The 17,972-nt window shown below is 43.7% G+C and overlaps 1 protein-coding gene across 4 annotated transcripts in view; it reads left to right on the top strand.

The window, feature by feature from the left end:
• SMARCC1 (SWI/SNF related, matrix associated, actin dependent regulator of chromatin subfamily c member 1) overlaps positions 1–17,972 on the top strand; it is a 191,879-nt gene that overhangs the window by 36,006 nt on the left and 137,901 nt on the right. For all 4 annotated transcript variants that reach the window (XR_006289179.1, XM_037891337.2, XM_037891340.2 and 1 more), the window contains 3 exons: positions 3,780–3,855; positions 16,811–16,936; positions 17,694–17,812. Coding sequence is in view for 3 of the 4 variants with exons in the window: in XM_037891337.2 (XP_037747265.1) it covers positions 3,780–3,855; positions 16,811–16,936; positions 17,694–17,812 (321 nt within the window). In the remaining variant the exon portion in view is untranslated. The remainder of the gene's footprint in view (positions 1–3,779; positions 3,856–16,810; positions 16,937–17,693; positions 17,813–17,972) is intronic.

Below are 17,972 nucleotides of genomic sequence, written 5' to 3'. Positions count from 1 at the left end.
CAGTACCCAGAACTAGAGAAAAGAGATTTTGTTCATTCTGATAATACTTGAAAGTTATATTGGCATAGCTGTGTGTGTCAGTGTGACTAAAACGCACCCCTGATCAACAGAGCTATGCTGACAAAATCTCCAGTGTAGGCACAGTTATGTTAATGTAGCTAATGCAGTTCAGAGAGGTGGTGGTCCTACACCAGCAGAAAAACTTCTGTCAATATAGGCTGTGTCTACTGTAGAGGGCTATGCCAGCATAAGCTCCATAATGTAGACATAGCCTAAGATTAAAATCTACACAGCTGCTCAGTGTGATACTGCCAGTGGTTATGGACTGGTGATATGGCACCTTTTCCTTCAATGTCTGTGATAGACCTCATAATTTACCCTGAATCTCCTGAGTCCCAGTCCAGTGCCTTTTCATAGAATCGTAGGATAGTCCAGTCCCATGCACTCAAGGCAGGGCTAAGTATTATCTAGAGCAGTGGTTCTTAACCTGGGGTGCACGCCCCCCTGGGGGTGCGAAATGCCCTTTCTGGGGGTGTGAGACATGCCAGGCTTTTTTTAGAAGGTAAATCATCGAAAACACAAATTAAGCACAGGCACATAAGTACAACTACTTTGTTTCATCAAACCTATGTATTTATTAACATTATACATTTTTAAACTATTACTGTAATATACAAGCAAAAAATATATCTAAGTTTAAAGAACTAACCTACTTCAAAGATTTTTGATAAGGGCTGCGAGAACATATTTGGATTTTTGATAAGGGGCGCGAGAACATATTTTGAGAACCAAAGGGGTGCAGGCTGCAGTAAAGGTTAAGAACCACTGATCTAGAGTCTAGACGGTCCCTGACAGGTGTTTGTCTAACCTCCTCTCAAAAATCTCCAATGATGGAGATTCCACAACCTCCCTAGGCAATTTATTCCAGTGCTTAGCCACCCTAGCAGATAGGAAGTCTTCCCTAATGTCCAACCTAAACCTCCCGTGCTGCAATTTAAGCTCCTTGCTGCTTGTCCTATCCTCAGAGGTTAAAAAGAACAATTTTTCTCCCTCCTCCTTGTAAGAACCTTTTATGAACTTGAAAACTGTTATGTCCCCGCTCAATCTTTTCTTCTCCAGATTAAAGGCCTATTTTTATTTTTATTTTTTTTCAATCTTCCCTCATAGGTCATGTTTGCTAGACCTTTCGTCATTTTTGTTGTTGTTCTCTGGACTTCTGCAGTTTGTCCACATCTTTCCTGAAATATGGTGCCCAGAACTGGACACAATAATCCAGTTGAGTCCCAATCAGCACAGAGTAGAGCAGAAGCATTACTTCTTGTGTCTTGCTTACAATATTCCTGCTAATGCATCCCGGGATGATGTTTGCTTTTTTTGGCACAGTGTGACACTGTTGACTCATATTTATTTTGTGATCCACTATGATATCCAGATCTCTTTCTGCAGTACTCCTTCCTAGGCAGTCATTTCCCATTTTGTGTGTGTCACTGTCTAATCCCCCACTTCAATCTCTCTGGTCACGCAATCACAGACATGAGGGTCGCTATCTTAAAGCAAAAAAACTTCAAATCCAGACTCCAGCGAGAAACTGCTGAATTGGAATTCATTTGCAAATTGGATACTATTAATTTGGGCTTGAATAGAGACTGGGAGTGGCTAAGTCATTGTGCAAGGTAGCCTGTCTCCCCTTGTTTTTTTCCTACAAACCCCCCCCCAAGACGTTCTGGTTAAACTTGGATTATTGCTGTGCACATTGTAAGATGAGCTATTGCCAGCAGGACAGTGAGTTTGTGTGTGTGGTTTTTGGAGGGGGGTGTGGGGGGGGGGTGAGAAAACCTGGATTAGTGCTGGAAATGACCCACCTTGATTATCATGCGCATTATAAAGAGAGGTTTCAAAGAGAGTGAGTTTGTATGTGTGTGTGGGGGGGAAAGGGTGAGAAAACCTGGATTTGTGCTGGAAATGGCTCTACTTGATGATCACTTTAGATAAGCTGTTACCAGCAGGAGAGTGGGGTGGGAGGAAGTTTTGTTTCATGGTCTCTGTGTGTATATAATGTCTTCTGCAGTTTCCACGATATGCTATGCATCCGATGAAGTGAGCTGTAGCTCACGAAAGCTCATGCTCAAATAAACTGGTTAGTCTCTAAGGTGCCACAAGTACTCCTTTTCTTTTTACGAATACAGACTAACACGGCTGTTACTCTGAAATCTAATCCCATTTTATATTTTCATAGATCATAAAACCAGAAGAGCCCCTTAGATCATCTAGTCTGACCTCCTGTATATCACAGGCCATTAAACTTCACCCAGCTACCCCGTATCAAGCCCAATAACTTGTGTTTGACTAAAGCATATCTTCCTGAAATTGATTTGAAGATATCAAGAAATGGCAAATCTACCACTTCTCTGTTAATTTGTTCCAATGATTAATTGCCCTCTTTGTTAAAACCACAATTAACTACAACTGTTAGCTGAGGATCTTTATTATTGATGGTGTGATGTAAGAGGCAGAACACAACTACATTTTCAGATCCTAGGTAGCTTTCTGTGTTGGTTGTGTGTATGCTTAATATTTAAAAAAAACAACCCACACTTTTATATATTGACCTAATTGGATTGAAAGTTATTCAATAAACAACCCCACCAACTTATTTCTCAAAGACACTGTTTAGAGTTTAATTGCACCATACTATGTAGTGTGAATATGAGATGAAAATTTACAGTAGATAAGAATTTGTTTATAATCATGCCCATTACAGCCATCCAATAACCAGCAAGAAAGTAAATCTAAATTTTCCCATGGAACTGTGTAGATTTCAATGACAGCTTGGTGTAAATGGCCTTTGCACTAGGAATCTGCAAACCTAAATGTAAAAATTTCTATTGAAAAAAATCCCTTCCTAGGGCCAAAATGTCCGTTGTGGTATGCTTGCAGGACACGTTGATTTCAACAGGGGTTGTGTGTATGTGTCCAGCAGAAATGAACACCAAATTCGCAGGTGGGAGGGATGGGACGACACTTCCTAATTACATCTTCATTTTGCAATAAAGCATTTTTAGTACACTTTTATTTTTACATCAGTTATATTCAGTTCTGCGTACCAACTGTGTCCATATAAAAATCAGACCAATCCAGCCGATTAAAATGAGAGCAAAGAAATGCTGTGGCCTGCTTGGGTCTTTATCACATGCCTAGTGTTGATTACAAAGTTATCTGACTTTTTTTTGGTTGAACTGTTGCAAGCGACCATTTTTTGGGATGGCACGTAATTTGGTGAAACAGGAAAATAATGGTCAGATGTATTATGTAGAACTAGAGGCTTGTGGGAAAGATTGTATTGCTGCCTTTTATTTTCAGAGTCTAATGAATCTTAATTAAAATCGATAAGGTTAAATGTGGGAGCAACTTAATAAATTAATGGTGCAGAGAAATAGGAATTCACTCAGGAATTCCTTAAACACCACTGAAACCTGAAATTATCAGAAAATATATAATTTCACTGTTTGTGAGCTTTTATAAATTTCTAACTCAGAAATTTAAATTTCTGTATTGCATCAGTTGCATTGAATCACTCCTTTCTCCACTGCATTTTTTTTAATATTCCTCTGAGAGAAGCCAGCAAATGTTCTTATAATAGAAAATAACTTGACACCATTCTGTCCTAGTGGTATGATTTGAACATGCTTTGATGGCTCAACAAATGTTCTTGCCAGTGGTTTTTGGGATGAACAACCTAGAGGACCAATTCATTTTTTCTCTTCTGATTTCCCTTTTAGCTATGATACTTGGGTTCATGCTAGTGACATTGAAGCTGAAATTGAAGATGCTCCAATTCCAGAAAAACCATGGAAGGTGAGAGCCTTTAAAAAAATTGTTCTGAAGTGCTATTTAAGTATGTTGTATCCTGAGGTGCTGTTCTGAAGGGTGTTTTGAAAGGATGATGATGTAATAGAAAGAGGGCCTGAGATATAAGGCCTTGTGTTAAAGGCCTGGTATGAACCTGAGGCTAAAAACTGAGTCTGTGGATTTATTGAGCAGTTCGATCAGAGCCTGTTGTATGGGCTATTTGGCCAGAGTCAGCACAGCACACAAAAAGAACACACACGCAGCCAAACATCTAACGACAGATGCATGTGCATGCAGTCTTTCCCACTTACATGGAAAAAGTCAAAATCAATATTTTTAGTATCACATTTAACATATAAAACACCCACATTTCTTTGGTTTGGAGATAACCCAAATGTTGCTTCTGGTGATTATAAAGAACGGGAAAGAGGAAATAACACATCCCTGTTATGCCAAGGATAATCTCTTACATTTAATTAGGCGTCATTCAAAGTGCTCTGTACTATCAGAATCTCTTTACTCACCGCTAAATTTCAGCCACTGCTGAAGTAGAACCTAGCAACTGTTTAGTTGGGCATAGCATCATCATACAACCGTTTAGGACTGAAAGTGGAAAAATACCATTTGTGATCAAATTTCAGGGGGAACTTGGATAGACTGTAATATACAAACTGAGATCTGCCTAGAACATGAGGGTAGCATCCTTATGATTGGACCCTGATTTGGTTGGTCCCTGTGCATTACTGTAATGTAAATGTTAAATAGAATCCCCCAGGAGTATGAATATCATCCTGGAAAGCAGTGACTTTGAGAAAGATTTGGGGGTTGTGGTAGATAATTACCTGAATGTGTGCTCCCAGTGCTGTGGTCAAAAGGGCTAATGCAATCCTTGGTTGCATAAACAGGAATCTCAAGTAGGAGTAGAGCGCTTACTTTACCTTTGTATTTGACATTGGTGCAACCACTGTTGAAATGCTGTGTACCATTTTGTGTCCACAATTAAAGAAGGATGCTGATAAATTAGAGAAGGTTCAGAGAAGAGCCACAAGAATGATTAAAGAATTAGAAAACATACCTTATAGTGATAGACTCAAGGAGCTCATCTAATTAGCTTAACAAAGAGAAAATTTAAGGGGTGACTTGATTAGTCTGTAAGTCCCTACATGGGGGACAAATATTGGGCTGCTCAATCTCGAAAAGAAAGGTTATAACACAATCCAGTGGCTCGAAAGTTGAAGCTAAACAAATTCAGACTGGAAGTGAGGTATACATGTATAACAGTGAGAGTAAACTAACCATTGGAACAATTTATCAGGGGTTGTGGTGGATTTTCTGTCACTGACAATTTTTAAATCAAGATTGGACGTTTTTCTGAAAGATTTGCTTTAGGAATTATTTCGGGGAAGTTCTGTGGCCTGTGTTATACAGGAGGTCAGACTAGATTAACACAGTGGGTCCCTTTTGGTTTAGACTCTCTGAAAAAGTGTCATGGTATTTTTAATCCCCACAGGTAATCAGTATCTCTCTAGCCCAGGAAACATCAGTGCCGTGCTCGCGGAGTCTGTTTCAGGCCCTTGCCTAAGGGCATAACTTCGTTTTTTTAAAAAAAAACACAAAATATGAAGTAACACGAAACAAATAAATTCCCCTGATCAAAGCATGCTGCAGACCCAGAGGTCTTTCCCCTGGCCTCTTAGTCCTGAAAGAATGACACACCCCTTTTTCTTTAATCCCAGCTGAGTTATGTGAAAGGCAAGCAGCTCATAACCCTTTCCTGTCTGTTTCATCCCTTCATAGTGTCTCCTCTGAAAGTTGGCAATTCCAGTATTACAGCTCCTTTAACAGCATATTGGGCATTCATAGAACCATCGAGTCATCTAGTCTAACCCCTTGCCAAGATGCAGGGTTTGCTGTGTCTAAATCATCCAAGACAGATGGCTATCCAGACTCTTTCTGAAAAAACACTTATTCGGTTCTTTTTGAATCCCCAACACCACTTTCTGTAGTACTTGAATCAATGCCCCTGGGGCATTGTAATAGAGGCAAATTCCAGGTCCGCTGATTTTTATTTCTCGTCTAAAATTGCCTTGCACTTTCACTTCCCACAATTGTTATGTAGCATTGCAAGGTTCTCTGAGAACTAATTTGTCTCATCCAAGAGGTAGCTGTATTTCAGTAAAAAGAAAAGGAGTACTTGTGGCACCTTAGAGACTAACCAATTTATTTGAGCATAAGCTTTCGTGAGCTACAGCTCACTTCATCGGATGCATACTGTGGAAAGTGTAGAAGATCTTTTTATACACACAAAGCATGAAAAAATACCTCCCCCCACCCCACTCTTCTGCTGGTAACAGCTTATCTAAAGTGATCACTCTCCTTACAATGTGTATGATAATCAAGTTGGGCCATTTCCAGCACAAATCCAGGTTTTTTCTCCAACCCCTCAGACAGAGACAAACACCTACAAGATCTCTATCAAGCATTCTTACAACTATAATACCCACCTGTGGAAGTGAAGAAACAGATTGATAGAGCCAGAAGAGTTCCCAGAAGTCACCTACTACAGGACAGGCCTAACAAAGAAAATAACAGAACGCCACTAGCCGTCACCTTCAGCCCCCAACTAAAACCCGTCCAACGCATTATTAAGGATCTACAACCTATCCTGAAGGATGACCCAACACTCTCACAAATCTTGGGAGACAGGCCAGTCCTTGCCTATAGACAGCCCCCCAACCTGAAGCAAATACTCACCAGCAACCACATACCACACAACAGAACCACTAACTCAGGAACCTATCCTTGCAACAAAGCCCGTTGCCAACTGTGCCCACATCTATTCAGGGGACACCATCACAGGGCCTAATAACATCAGCCACACTATCAGAGGCTCGTTCACCTGCACATCCACCAATGTGATATATGCCATCATGTGCCAGCAATGCCCCTCTGCCATGTACATTGGTCAGACTGGATAGTCTCTACGTAAAAGAATAAATGAACACAAATCAGATGTCAAGAATTATAACATTCATAAACCAGTGGGAGAACACTTCAATCTCTCTGGTCACGCAATTACAGACATGAAAGTTGCGATATTACAACAATAAAAACTTCAAATCCAGACTCCAGCGAGAGACTGCTGAATTGGAATTCATTTGCAAATTGGATACAATTAACTTAGGCTTGAATAGAGACTGGGAGTGGCTAAGTCATTATGCAAGGTAACCTATTTCCCCTTGTGCCCCCCCCTCCCCTTCTTAGACATTCTTGTTAAACCCTGGATTTGTGCTGGAAATGGCCCACCTTGATTATCATACACATTGTAAGGAGAGTGATCACTTTAGATAAGCTATTACCAGCAGGAGAGTGGGGTGGGGGGGGGGTATTTTTTCATGCTTTGTGTGTATAAAAAGATCTTCTACACTTTCCACAGTATACATCCGATGAAGTGAGCTGTAGCTCACGAAAGCTTATGCTCAAATAAATTGGTTAGTCTCTAAGGTGCCACAAGTACTCCTTTTCTTTTTGCGAATACAGACTAACACGGCTGTTACTCTGAAACCTGTATTTCAGTGATGGTGATGTGATCCTTATTTCACTTACCTCGCAGCTTTGTTGAGACTGTTTTTTCTTCGAGTGCTTGCTCATGTCCATTCCATGTTAGGTGTGTGCACACTGCGTGCACCATTGCCATGGATTTTTCCCGTAGCGGTATCCATTGGGCTGGCTCTAGCGCCCTCTAGAGCTGTGCGCTCATGCACCAGTATAAGGAGTGCTGCCAGCCATGAACACTTTCAGTTCCTTCTTACCGCCCGTGACAGTTGCTGGACCAACCCTTTTTGCTTTGGCAAGGCTTTCTTCCCAGGGGTTTTGGACTCTCGCTCTTCGTTCTTAGTTATCATGGTTTAGTGTGTATAGTTTTTGTAATTAATATTATTGTACATAGTGTAAATAGATCCTGTCGTCAAGGGACTCAGTCGCCCCAGGGGCCAGGCATGCCATGATCCCCGGGCTTCAAACCTTATGCCTTCTATGGCAAACCTATGCCCATGAGTGATCCGTACTCCAACTACTTGAAGTGCTTGGTGGAAGACTCACATGAAGGACAAGTGCCAGATCTGTCGGGACTTTAGACCATGCATTAAAAAGGGCAGAGACATTAGGCTGAAGGCTGTCTTCATGGAAGCTGTCCTCAGACCAGACTCAGAGCAGAGTGCTCTGATCTGACACCAAGCATTTCGGCATTGGGGCGAAGTGCTGCTCTGGCACCGAGCTCTTCCTGGCACTATTTATTATCTAGGTGCCAAGGAAAAAGCACAAAAAGCAGCGCACCAACAGACAGCACTCACGGGTGAAGAAGACAGACAAATGCGGGGAAGGAAGGCAGCACAGTGAGACCCGTGCAAGGCCACTCTTCCATTCCTAGGCCCATGATGGCACTGTCAACTCCACCTAGAGTGATGAGTCTGGTGCGGGACCCTCCGCCAACAACCGGAAGCCACCTTGGCTGTTCCGTCGATCTCAGAGGCTGTTCAAGCAGCGAGGGTCCTACTTTCTCTCTCGGTCCCCTCCAGCTCTGTTGGGACACCCTCCAGCTCCAGTGTCCAGAATCAAGAAGGAACAGAGGGCATCAGGCTCATTCTCAGCACAGGGCCCCCTGGCACCCTGTAGAGGCAATCCGACCCTGATCCCAGTGTCCCAACCATCTCTGGTCCACCACCAGTCCCAGAACCTGGGCATCGCATGGTGGCAGAATCAGCTACCACTCCTCCATGGTCTCAGAGAGACCTCTCTTCTGAGTCCAAAGGGGAACCATATGTGCAACCTCAGGCTCACCACAGGTATCCAACCTATGCGCCACCGGACTTCAGTACCGGTCCTCCCAATGGGTCACTGGCCAATGCAGTGGCTGTACTGGAACCGCTGGGGATTTCCCTGGCACTGGGTCCTCCCTCCCATCACTCCTACTTGGTTGTTTCCGGGAGGCACGCTACCACTCCTTCTTGCTCAGCATCAGACCCCAACTCTAGTACCAACCCTGGTTGGACATCGCTGAGGCTGAGGAAGAAGAGGGAACCCCTCCTCTTGTGCAAACTTCCTCCTCATCCTCTCCACACAAGGCTTTCACAGGACCCAATAGCCTGATTCTGCAGGGCGATTTCAGGGCCCATCAGGACCTTTTGAAATGGGTAGCTGCGAACCTGAGTCTGGAAATTGAGGAGCTTAAAGAGACACCCCACAGCCTTACTGAGATCCTGGCTGCAGTAGCTTCCTCCAAGGTGGCCTTACACATCAATGAGGTGGCGATTGGACAAGTCAAGACCCTATGGCAAACTCCTTCTTCTCTTCCCCCGCCTCACGGAGGGCAGAGAAAAATTATTATGTGCCAGTGAGTGGGTTCAAATACGTATACTCGCACTATCCTCCAAGATCTCTGGTGGCAGCTGCAGCAAATGAGGGACAGGCAAAGCCACTTGAGCACAACCTTTTCGGAAGAAAGGTTAATTAGACAGGTAGCCTTCAACTACCTAGCTCTAACCAGCACGCTTTGCTGGGGAGATAGTTATAATCTGTGGGACTCACTGGCTAAATGTAAAGACTCCCTGCCCAAGATGCAAGGCAAGAATTTGCTGCCCTCTTGGAAGAGGGTAAAAATGTGGCTACAACTTCTCTACAGGTGGCTCTGAATGCAGTCCAATGTGACAGCCAGGACAATGGCCTCCACTGTCACCGTGAGGTGGCGTTCTTGGCTCCAGTCCTTGGAGCTTTCTCACAGGGTCCAACAGTCCATCTAGGGCCTCCCTTCCGAAGGCTCCTCTAGGACCACCCTACGATTTTTCGGCCTTTATGCTCTGCTGGCTTTCAGGAAGCACTTCAGACCCCAACAGCCTCCTTGTTTCTCGGTGCCTCCAAGATAAGAGCTCTACAAAAGGAAAGGTTATAAATGGTGCTAACCACACTCATCCACCTCAGCCTCCCAGCCAGGGTCTCAGAGGTACTCCAGGGGGCCCAAGCAGGTGTTTTGAAGGTGCACACAAGGCTGCTGTACCAATCACCATTTCGGATCCATTCCCCTTTTTACTTTTGGACCATCTGTCACACTTTAGCCCAGCATGGTCATACATAACATCGGACTTTTGTGTTCTAAGTACAGTGACAATTGGCTATACCCTTCAATTTTCATCCGCCTCTCCCTCCAATTCTCCTTCCCCATCCTTCAGGGATCCTTCTCAAGAGCATCTCCTCGCCTAAGAGGTGCAGCCCCTCCTACGAATGGGGGTGGGGGAGGTGTTCAACAAGATTTGAGAGGAAAGAGGTTTTTACTCCTGATATTTCCTAATCCCAAAGGCCAAAGGGGAAATCTGAACCATCCTGGACCTGCGTCACCTCAACATATACCTTAAGGAACAGGTTCCGCATGATCTCTCTGGATCCAGGAGACTGTTACACCATCCTTGACTTAAAGGATGTGTATTTTCACATTTCTATTTTCTGTGGTCACAGAAGATTTCTCAGGTTTGTCTCAGGGTCAGCACCACTACCAATTCACCGCTCTTCCCTTCAGCCTATCAGTGCCCCCCCCCCCCCCCCCCCCCCGGATTTTCACAAAATCTGTGTGTGGAGGTAGCAGTCTTCCTTAGATGGCGAGGCATCCAGGTCTACCTGTACCTTGATGACTGGCTGATCAAAGGCTGGCAGGCTCAAGTTCAGAACAGCATCAGCACAGTCCAAACCACCTTCCGAGCACTGGGTCTGCTGATAAAAGTCAATTCTTGTCTGGGTTCAGAGAATAGAATGTATTGGGGAGTGCTTGACTTGATCCAAGGTAGGGCCTTCCTGCCGGAAGCCCAATTCAGGACCATGTCGGACCTGATATCCGATGTCATGGTCCTCCCAATTACGACAGCTTGGGTTTGCCTCAAGCAACTGGGGCACATGGTGGCATGCACTTGTGTTTCAACATGCAAGACTTCCCCCCTCCAGATGTGGCTAGTGTCGGTATAGTCCCTCAACAGACACCATTTGGACTCTATATACTCACAGTTCCTCCCCATGTCCTTGCCTCCCTGCAATGGTGGAAAGACCCAAGATCAGTAATGATGGGGGTGCCCTTTGCTACTCTTCAACCGTCTGTAGCTTTAATCTCGGACATATCGGACTTAGGGTGGGGAGCCAACCACAACAACCTCAGGACTCAGGGCCTCAGGCCCCAAGAACTCTCCCTGCACATAAATGTCACGGATCTCAGGGCAGTACGTGTAGCTTGCCAAGTGTTCCTTCCCCAGATCTCAGGCAAAGTGGTGCAAGTCCTGACAGATAATACCATGGCCATGTTCTATATCAACAAGCAGGGAGGGGCCTGATCTTCAGCCCCTATGTCTATAGGACATCTGCAGGAAGCACTCCATTCTTCTTGAGGTGTCACATGTCCCAGGAGCCCAGAATGTACTGGTGGATCACCTCAGCAGATCCTTTTCCTGATACCATAAGTGGTCCCTTCACTTTTAGAGGTCACCAGGTTAATCTTCTAAAGATGTCGCCCCCCCCCCCCCCCCCCCCCCCCGGCAGACCTGTTCGCTACCAGACAGAACAGGAAATGCCATCAGTTTTGCTTGCTGCATGTGCATAGCCTGCACTCCCTCTCCGATGCTTTTCTGCTCCCATGGTCAGATCTCCGATTCTGTGCCTTTCCCCGGATCCCTCTGGTTCACAAGGTTCTCCTAAAAGTCAAATGAGACAAGGAGAGAGTTATTCTGATAACCCTGGCATGTCCACGCCAACACTGGTTTGGCACACTCCTTGATCTGTCAGTAGCATCTTCACTCTCAATCCCACTCTGTCTGGACCTAATCTCACAAGACCACAGCTGGTTGCTTCACCTGAACCTTGCCTCCCTGAACCTAATTGTGTGGTTGCTGCATGGCTGAACCTAGAGGAACAAGCTTGCTCAGAACAGGTCCACAGGTCTTGTTAGGGAGTAGAAAGCCGTTTACGAGGGCTATCTACCTGCTGCCAAGTGTAAATGCTCCTCAACATGGGCATCTTAACAAGCTCTCTCTCAGTCTCGATCTTCCTTCAGTGTATCTTGGACTACTTGCTCCACTGAAAGCAGCAGGGACCGGCCTTCGCATTTATGAAGATGCACTTAGCAGCAGTCTCAGCCGTCCACCCTCCAGTGAACGGCAGGTCAGTGTTCTCCCACAAGATGATGGTACAGTTTCTCAAGGAGTTGGAGAAGCTCTATCCTCATGAGCTGATTTTCTCCCCCCCCCCCCCATGGGACTTAACCCTTATTCTATTGAGACTCACGGGTCCCCCTGCATTTGAGCCGCTAGCATTGTGCCCTCTGCTGCTTCTCTCTTGGAAAGTCGCCTTCTTGATAGCAAACACATCGGTCAGAAGGGTCTCTGAAACCAAAGCCATTATATCAAAACTGCCTTGCACACTGTTCTTCAAGGACAAGGTCCAACTGCGGCCCCACCCAGCCTTCCTGCCAAAGGTGGCATCACAATTCTATAACCATTTTCCTGCCAGTTTTCTTCCTGGAGCCTCTCAAGAACTCTGAGTAATGGCTGATTCACTCATTGGACTCATTAGGAATACCCTTGCCTTTTCTATGGAGAGGACTGAACCCTTCCACACATCCATGCAACTCTTCGTAGCAGTATTGAAAAGGGTGAGAGGGCTACCTGCGTCAGCCCGGATAACCATCTGTATTTGGGTGTGCTACAAGCAGGCGAATGTTCCACCTTCGGCCATCTTAACCGCTCACTCCACAAGAGCCCAGGCTTCGTTAGCAGTGTTCCTCACACGGGTCCCGATCCAGGACATCTGCAGGGCTGCAGTCTGGTTATCAGTACACACCTTCGCATCTCGCTATGCCATCACCCAACAAGTCCTGTTTGATGCCAGTTTCAGGAGAGTGGTATTGCTGTAAGCAAGTCCGTGAACTCCGAGCCCACCGCTGGGGGTACTGCTTGTGAGTAACCTAACATAGAACATATTCAGAAGGGAGGAAACGGTTACTAACCTTTCCATAACTGTTCTTTGAGATGTGGTATATCTTGATTTTGGTAAAGCTTTTGATACTGTCCCGCATGACCTTCTCATAAATAAACTAGGGGAATGCAACCTAGATGGAGATATTATAAGGTGGGTACAAAACTGGTTGGAAAACTGTTCCCAGAGAGTAGTCATCCGTTGTTCATACTGGAAGGTTATAACGAGTAGGATCCCGCAGGGATCAGTTCTGGGTCCTGTTCTGTTCAATATCTTCATCAGTGATTGAGATAATGGCATAGAGAGTACACTTATAAAGTTTGCGGACAATACCAAGTTGGGAGGGGTTGCAAGTGCTTTGGAGGATAAGATTAAAATGCAAAATGACCTGGACAAGCTGGAGAAATGGTCTAAAGTAAATAGGATGAAATTCAATAAGGACAAATGCAAAGTACTCCATTTAGGAAGGAACAATCAGTTACACACACATAAAATAGGAAATGACTGCCTAGGAAGGAGTCCTGTGGAAAGAGATCTGGGGGTCATAGTGAACCACAAGCTAAATACGAGTCAACAGCGTAACGCTGTTGCAGAAAAAAAAAAAAAAATCATCATTCTGGGATGTATTAGCAGGAGTGTTGTAAACAAGACACGAGAAGTAATTCTTCCACTTTACTCTATGCTGATTAGGCCTCAAATGGAGTATTGTGTCCAGTTTTGGGTGCCATGTTTCAGGAAAGATGTGGACAAATTGGAGAAAGTCCAGAGAAGAGCAACAAAAATGACTCAAAGTCTAGAAAACATGATCTGTGAGGGAAGATGGAAAAAACTGGTTTTGTTTAGCTTGGAAAAGAGAAGACTGAAAGAGGACGTAACAATTTTCAAGTACGTAAAAGGGTGTTACAAGGAGGAGGGAGAAGAATTGTTCTTCTTAACCTCCGAGGATAGGATAAGAAGCAATGGGCTTAAATTGCAGCAAGGGTGGTTTAGGTTGGACATTAGGAAAAACTTCCTAACTGTCAGGGTGGTTAAGCACTGGAATAAATTGCATAGGGAGGTTGTGGAATCTCCATCATTGGGGATTTTTAAGAGCAGGTTAGACAAACACCTGTCAGGAATGGTCGAGATAATTAGTCCTGCTATGAGTGCAGGAGACTGGACTAGATGACCTCTCGAGGTCCCTTCCAGTCCTATGATTCTATAATGATTCTTTGTGTTGCTCATGTCCATTCCATGACCCACCCTTGTACCCCTCTGTCAGAGTTACCGGCAAGAAGGAACTGAGAGGGTATGTGACCAGTAGTGACCCTTATGCCAGCGCATATGCACACAGCTCCAGAGGGCACTAGGACCAGTCTGACGGATAACACACAGGGAAAAATCTCCGCCAGCAGATCACATGGCACACACACACCTAACGTGGAATGAACATGAGCGACACATTTCAAACAGCAGTTACGGAAATAATTGGCAATGGTTTTTTTGTAAAGTGGTTCGACATCCTTCGATGAAGGGTGTAATAAAAGCAGAAAGCACTGTAATAACTGAATTTTTGTACAGAATTATGAAGGATTGCTGTTGTAGGAACTGCTTTAAACCCCCAACATACTATAGCAGCAGCCAAAGCACTGGAAATTAAAAGTCTGATTTCTTCTTGCATAGAGAAGTTAACCATTTTCGGTTAGGTCCTTCCATTTTAAAGGTGATGAAGAAAATAAACTCTTGCTGTGGTCTTTCACTTTATTGAAATCAATTCTTAGCTGTTTTGGGGGTGATATCACTAGAATCAGTTAAGGGCTTGCATAGATTTGCAAATTTGCTGCGTTTGTGCTAGTGATTTAAGCTCTTGAGTCTGGTTGCTGTTTGGCCCAGTCCTGAAATAGATGCCAATTTCTGCAAGCTCTGCTGAGCACATTGCACAGTTCATGTCCCTTGGATTGATTCCAGCTTGCCAAAAGCATTTGGACGATGGCAAAATTGTGCCAATTGTACGAAAATAACCTTCCAACATATGTATGAAAAGCAGTGATGGATTGTTATAGTGACATTTGCACAGTCATTAACATCTTGCTTTTGTTAAAAGCGTTATGATTTAACTGGAACTCTGACCATTGCTGCTGTTAGGTATGAAAACTAAATCAACACTTTCTGGTCTATTGAACTTGTAAGGGCTCAAAACAACAATAGCAGCCCTATTTAGGTCCTTTACATGATTAGAGGTCTGTTTGTGGCACAATGGTTTCTCTCTTGATTTAGTTCATTGAAAGAAAACAAGATAAGGAAACAATTGTAATAAAGATTGCACATGCTGCTTATTCATTTATACATAGAGAAGAACATTTCATGCTGTTGTGTTTTGTTACTAATTTGTTTAGCATCAATGCAGGAGGAGGTCTTTGTGGTCAGATCAGGAGAAGAAAATTAATTTTTGGTTGGATGATTGGAGAGGGGTGGGGTTGATTTTATAAATAGCTCTTTAAATCTTGTTTTAAATATTAAAATCAAGCTCAAGCCCATTTTTATTACTTACATATTTAAACTAGAAGCCCATTCAAAGAGGTTATCCAAGTAAATCAGTATCTGGTTTTCTAGACAGTCTTCCATAGCTAGCTGAAAACTCTTTCTCTTGTGATTCTGCTTCCTCCCCTCCCTTTTGCTCCTTTGGCTGTGGCAGAGTATCTCTTGGTTATCTTCCAGGCTTCTGGAATCCTGGACCAGTGTTGCTTTCAAGCAGGATGAAGGCAGGGATGATGTGTTCTGACTATTGCTTGACACGTGAAGCCATTTGAATTTCATGAGAAGCCTTAGTTGACAAAAATGGTTGCTCACTGGAGCACTTCAAGTGTGAAGTGAAGAGTTTAATAGTTTATTTCCCCCTCCCCATGCTTTTGTCTGTAGAGGTCAAAGCGTCACTAGTATTTGTTGTTAAGGTGTAGTTTGGAAAAGGTGAATAGATGAGCCTGTATTACTGAAACTGCCTGTCAAAAAATGGTATTGTCCAGGAATGTTGACATTACATATATTTAGTCAATTTTTCTCTTTTCAGCTAGCTTTTTAAGAAATATGAATCACTGTCCAAGACAAAAACTGATTGCATAGTCTCCTGTAGCTACAAATCAGTCTTTAGAACTGCATGGGAAAAGCCTAATAAGGCTTGATAGTGGGAAGCAGTGGCACTGATGTGTCCCTTTCAGAATCTTACAAGGCTTTTAGTGCTGCTCAGTTGGTAGATGTTTCTTTCCCAAATCTCTACTCCATAAGTGTCAATTTCATTGATTGGTGTCCATGTTGGAATGTACTGTATATTTGTACATATGTGTGATTTCAGTACAGGCTAAGAGAATGATTGCCGAAGGGACTACAGTTCTCTCTTCATTCCCAGAACAGGCATGGCATCAATGCAAGCTTCCCCTACTTCTAGGAATGAGAGGGAAGTTCAGTCCTTGAGCTTTCTGTTGAGATTGCCAACAAAGACACCAGCTGTGACCATTACTTTTTTTGTGTGTGATGGGGACAGCTATCTACTGGGAATTGGATTGTGACCATCAAGATGTTCCCTGTTATACCTTAAAGGTTTTTGTACAGAGTGCAGTTTTTGTATCTTTAGTCTCAAAGTGACACGTTCATACAGAATTGTCCCAACAAGAGCTCTCACCTGCCAGCACAAAAGACTTAGAATAACTAAGCAGCGGAAATAAGGAGGAAGTCAATAGACTTGGCATAATTACTTTGTTGCATTGCTTTATGCAGTTATTGTGTCTTAAATTTGGTACATAGGAAACCAATAAATGCTTTCCAAAACCTCCAACTTTGATAACCAAATTATAGTACTCCCTTTTCTTAGAGTCTTACTGGATTGGTGATGGAGGCTTGTGTTCAAGTGTAAAGCTAGTGCAGAAACCTTGGCATTAGTAGGAGTCTATTTACTGACATCGAGATTTGTTGGATTTGCTGTTAGGTTCATGCCAAATGGATTCTGGACACAGATATATTCAATGAATGGATGAATGAAGAGGATTATGAGGTGGATGAGAACAAGAAGCCAGTGAGTTTTCGCCAGCGAATCTCTATGAAGAATGAAGAGGTATGGTATTTCTCTGTTGGTGAATGACTTGTTGATTTTTAGCAGTGTTAATTATATTCTTTACTACCATGTAAGGCAGACGTCTTGGGAATCAAAGCTGCTAAATTAGGTGCCAGTCTCTCAGGAGCTAATGGTACCAAGGTCACATGTAAATGCATATATGTTGCACCCTTCTGGAAAATGGACATACTTGGTGTTTCCCTTTGACACAGCAAAGTGTCTTTTTTTCCCAAAAAATATAAATGTTGGGGCCTACTTTGCTTTTTCTTTTCCCTCCACAAACTTAAATTGGGGTAAATTGATACAGAAACAATTTAAGATCTTAATTTCTAAATTTCTTTGGCCTGAAGTACATGTTGAGACCACTAACCCACAGTTGTCACTATAATTGGGGAAAACACTGAAAACAGTAGCTATTCCTAGAAGTTACTCAGAGTTCAAGGTTAAATGCCAAATGTTCCCCATTCTGAGTGGGCCCAGTGCTTCAAACAAGTCAAAAGTTTGTATTTGGACCCTGCGGTGTTTTAAAAGCCCATTTCTGTGGCAGACAGCCATGCCAGCAGTTAAAGTTAATTGTAGAAATGGTACAGGCCGCTTTTCATATTGCAATGTGGGTATTCTGGAGCTGAACTTGGTTGCTGCTGCAGTGCTCTTGTTTTAGCACCCTGGATGCAGGGCATATTAGGAGAGATCTGCAGTCTTAGTTTCAATGAGCTGTGGTAATTGGTACTGACTGACAACTTCGCTTCTCTAACAGCCTGTCCGTAGCCCTGAGAGAAGAGACCGGAAAGCAGCAGCAAGTACCAGGAAAAGAAAGCATTCACCTTCCCCTCCCCCCACTCCCATGGAATCAAGGAAGAAGACTGGAAAGAAAGGGTAAGTGTCAGGATCAGACAACCAAAGATGAGCTTTGCTCAGGCTGAAACTGGAGCAGAGAGAGCTCTTGAAACAAGTCATTTTCCTCCATTCTTCCCCCAACGTAACCATGTGTTTGCAATTGGAATGTATGAATTTTGCCTGCAGATGGAGCAAAGTC

Source organism: Chelonia mydas, chromosome 2 (genome assembly GCF_015237465.2).
Source record: "Chelonia mydas isolate rCheMyd1 chromosome 2, rCheMyd1.pri.v2, whole genome shotgun sequence".
Lineage (NCBI taxonomy): Eukaryota > Metazoa > Chordata > Testudines > Cheloniidae > Chelonia > Chelonia mydas.
The sequence above is the reverse complement of the archived record's forward strand: the minus strand, read 5'-3'. Positions and strand labels throughout refer to the sequence as shown.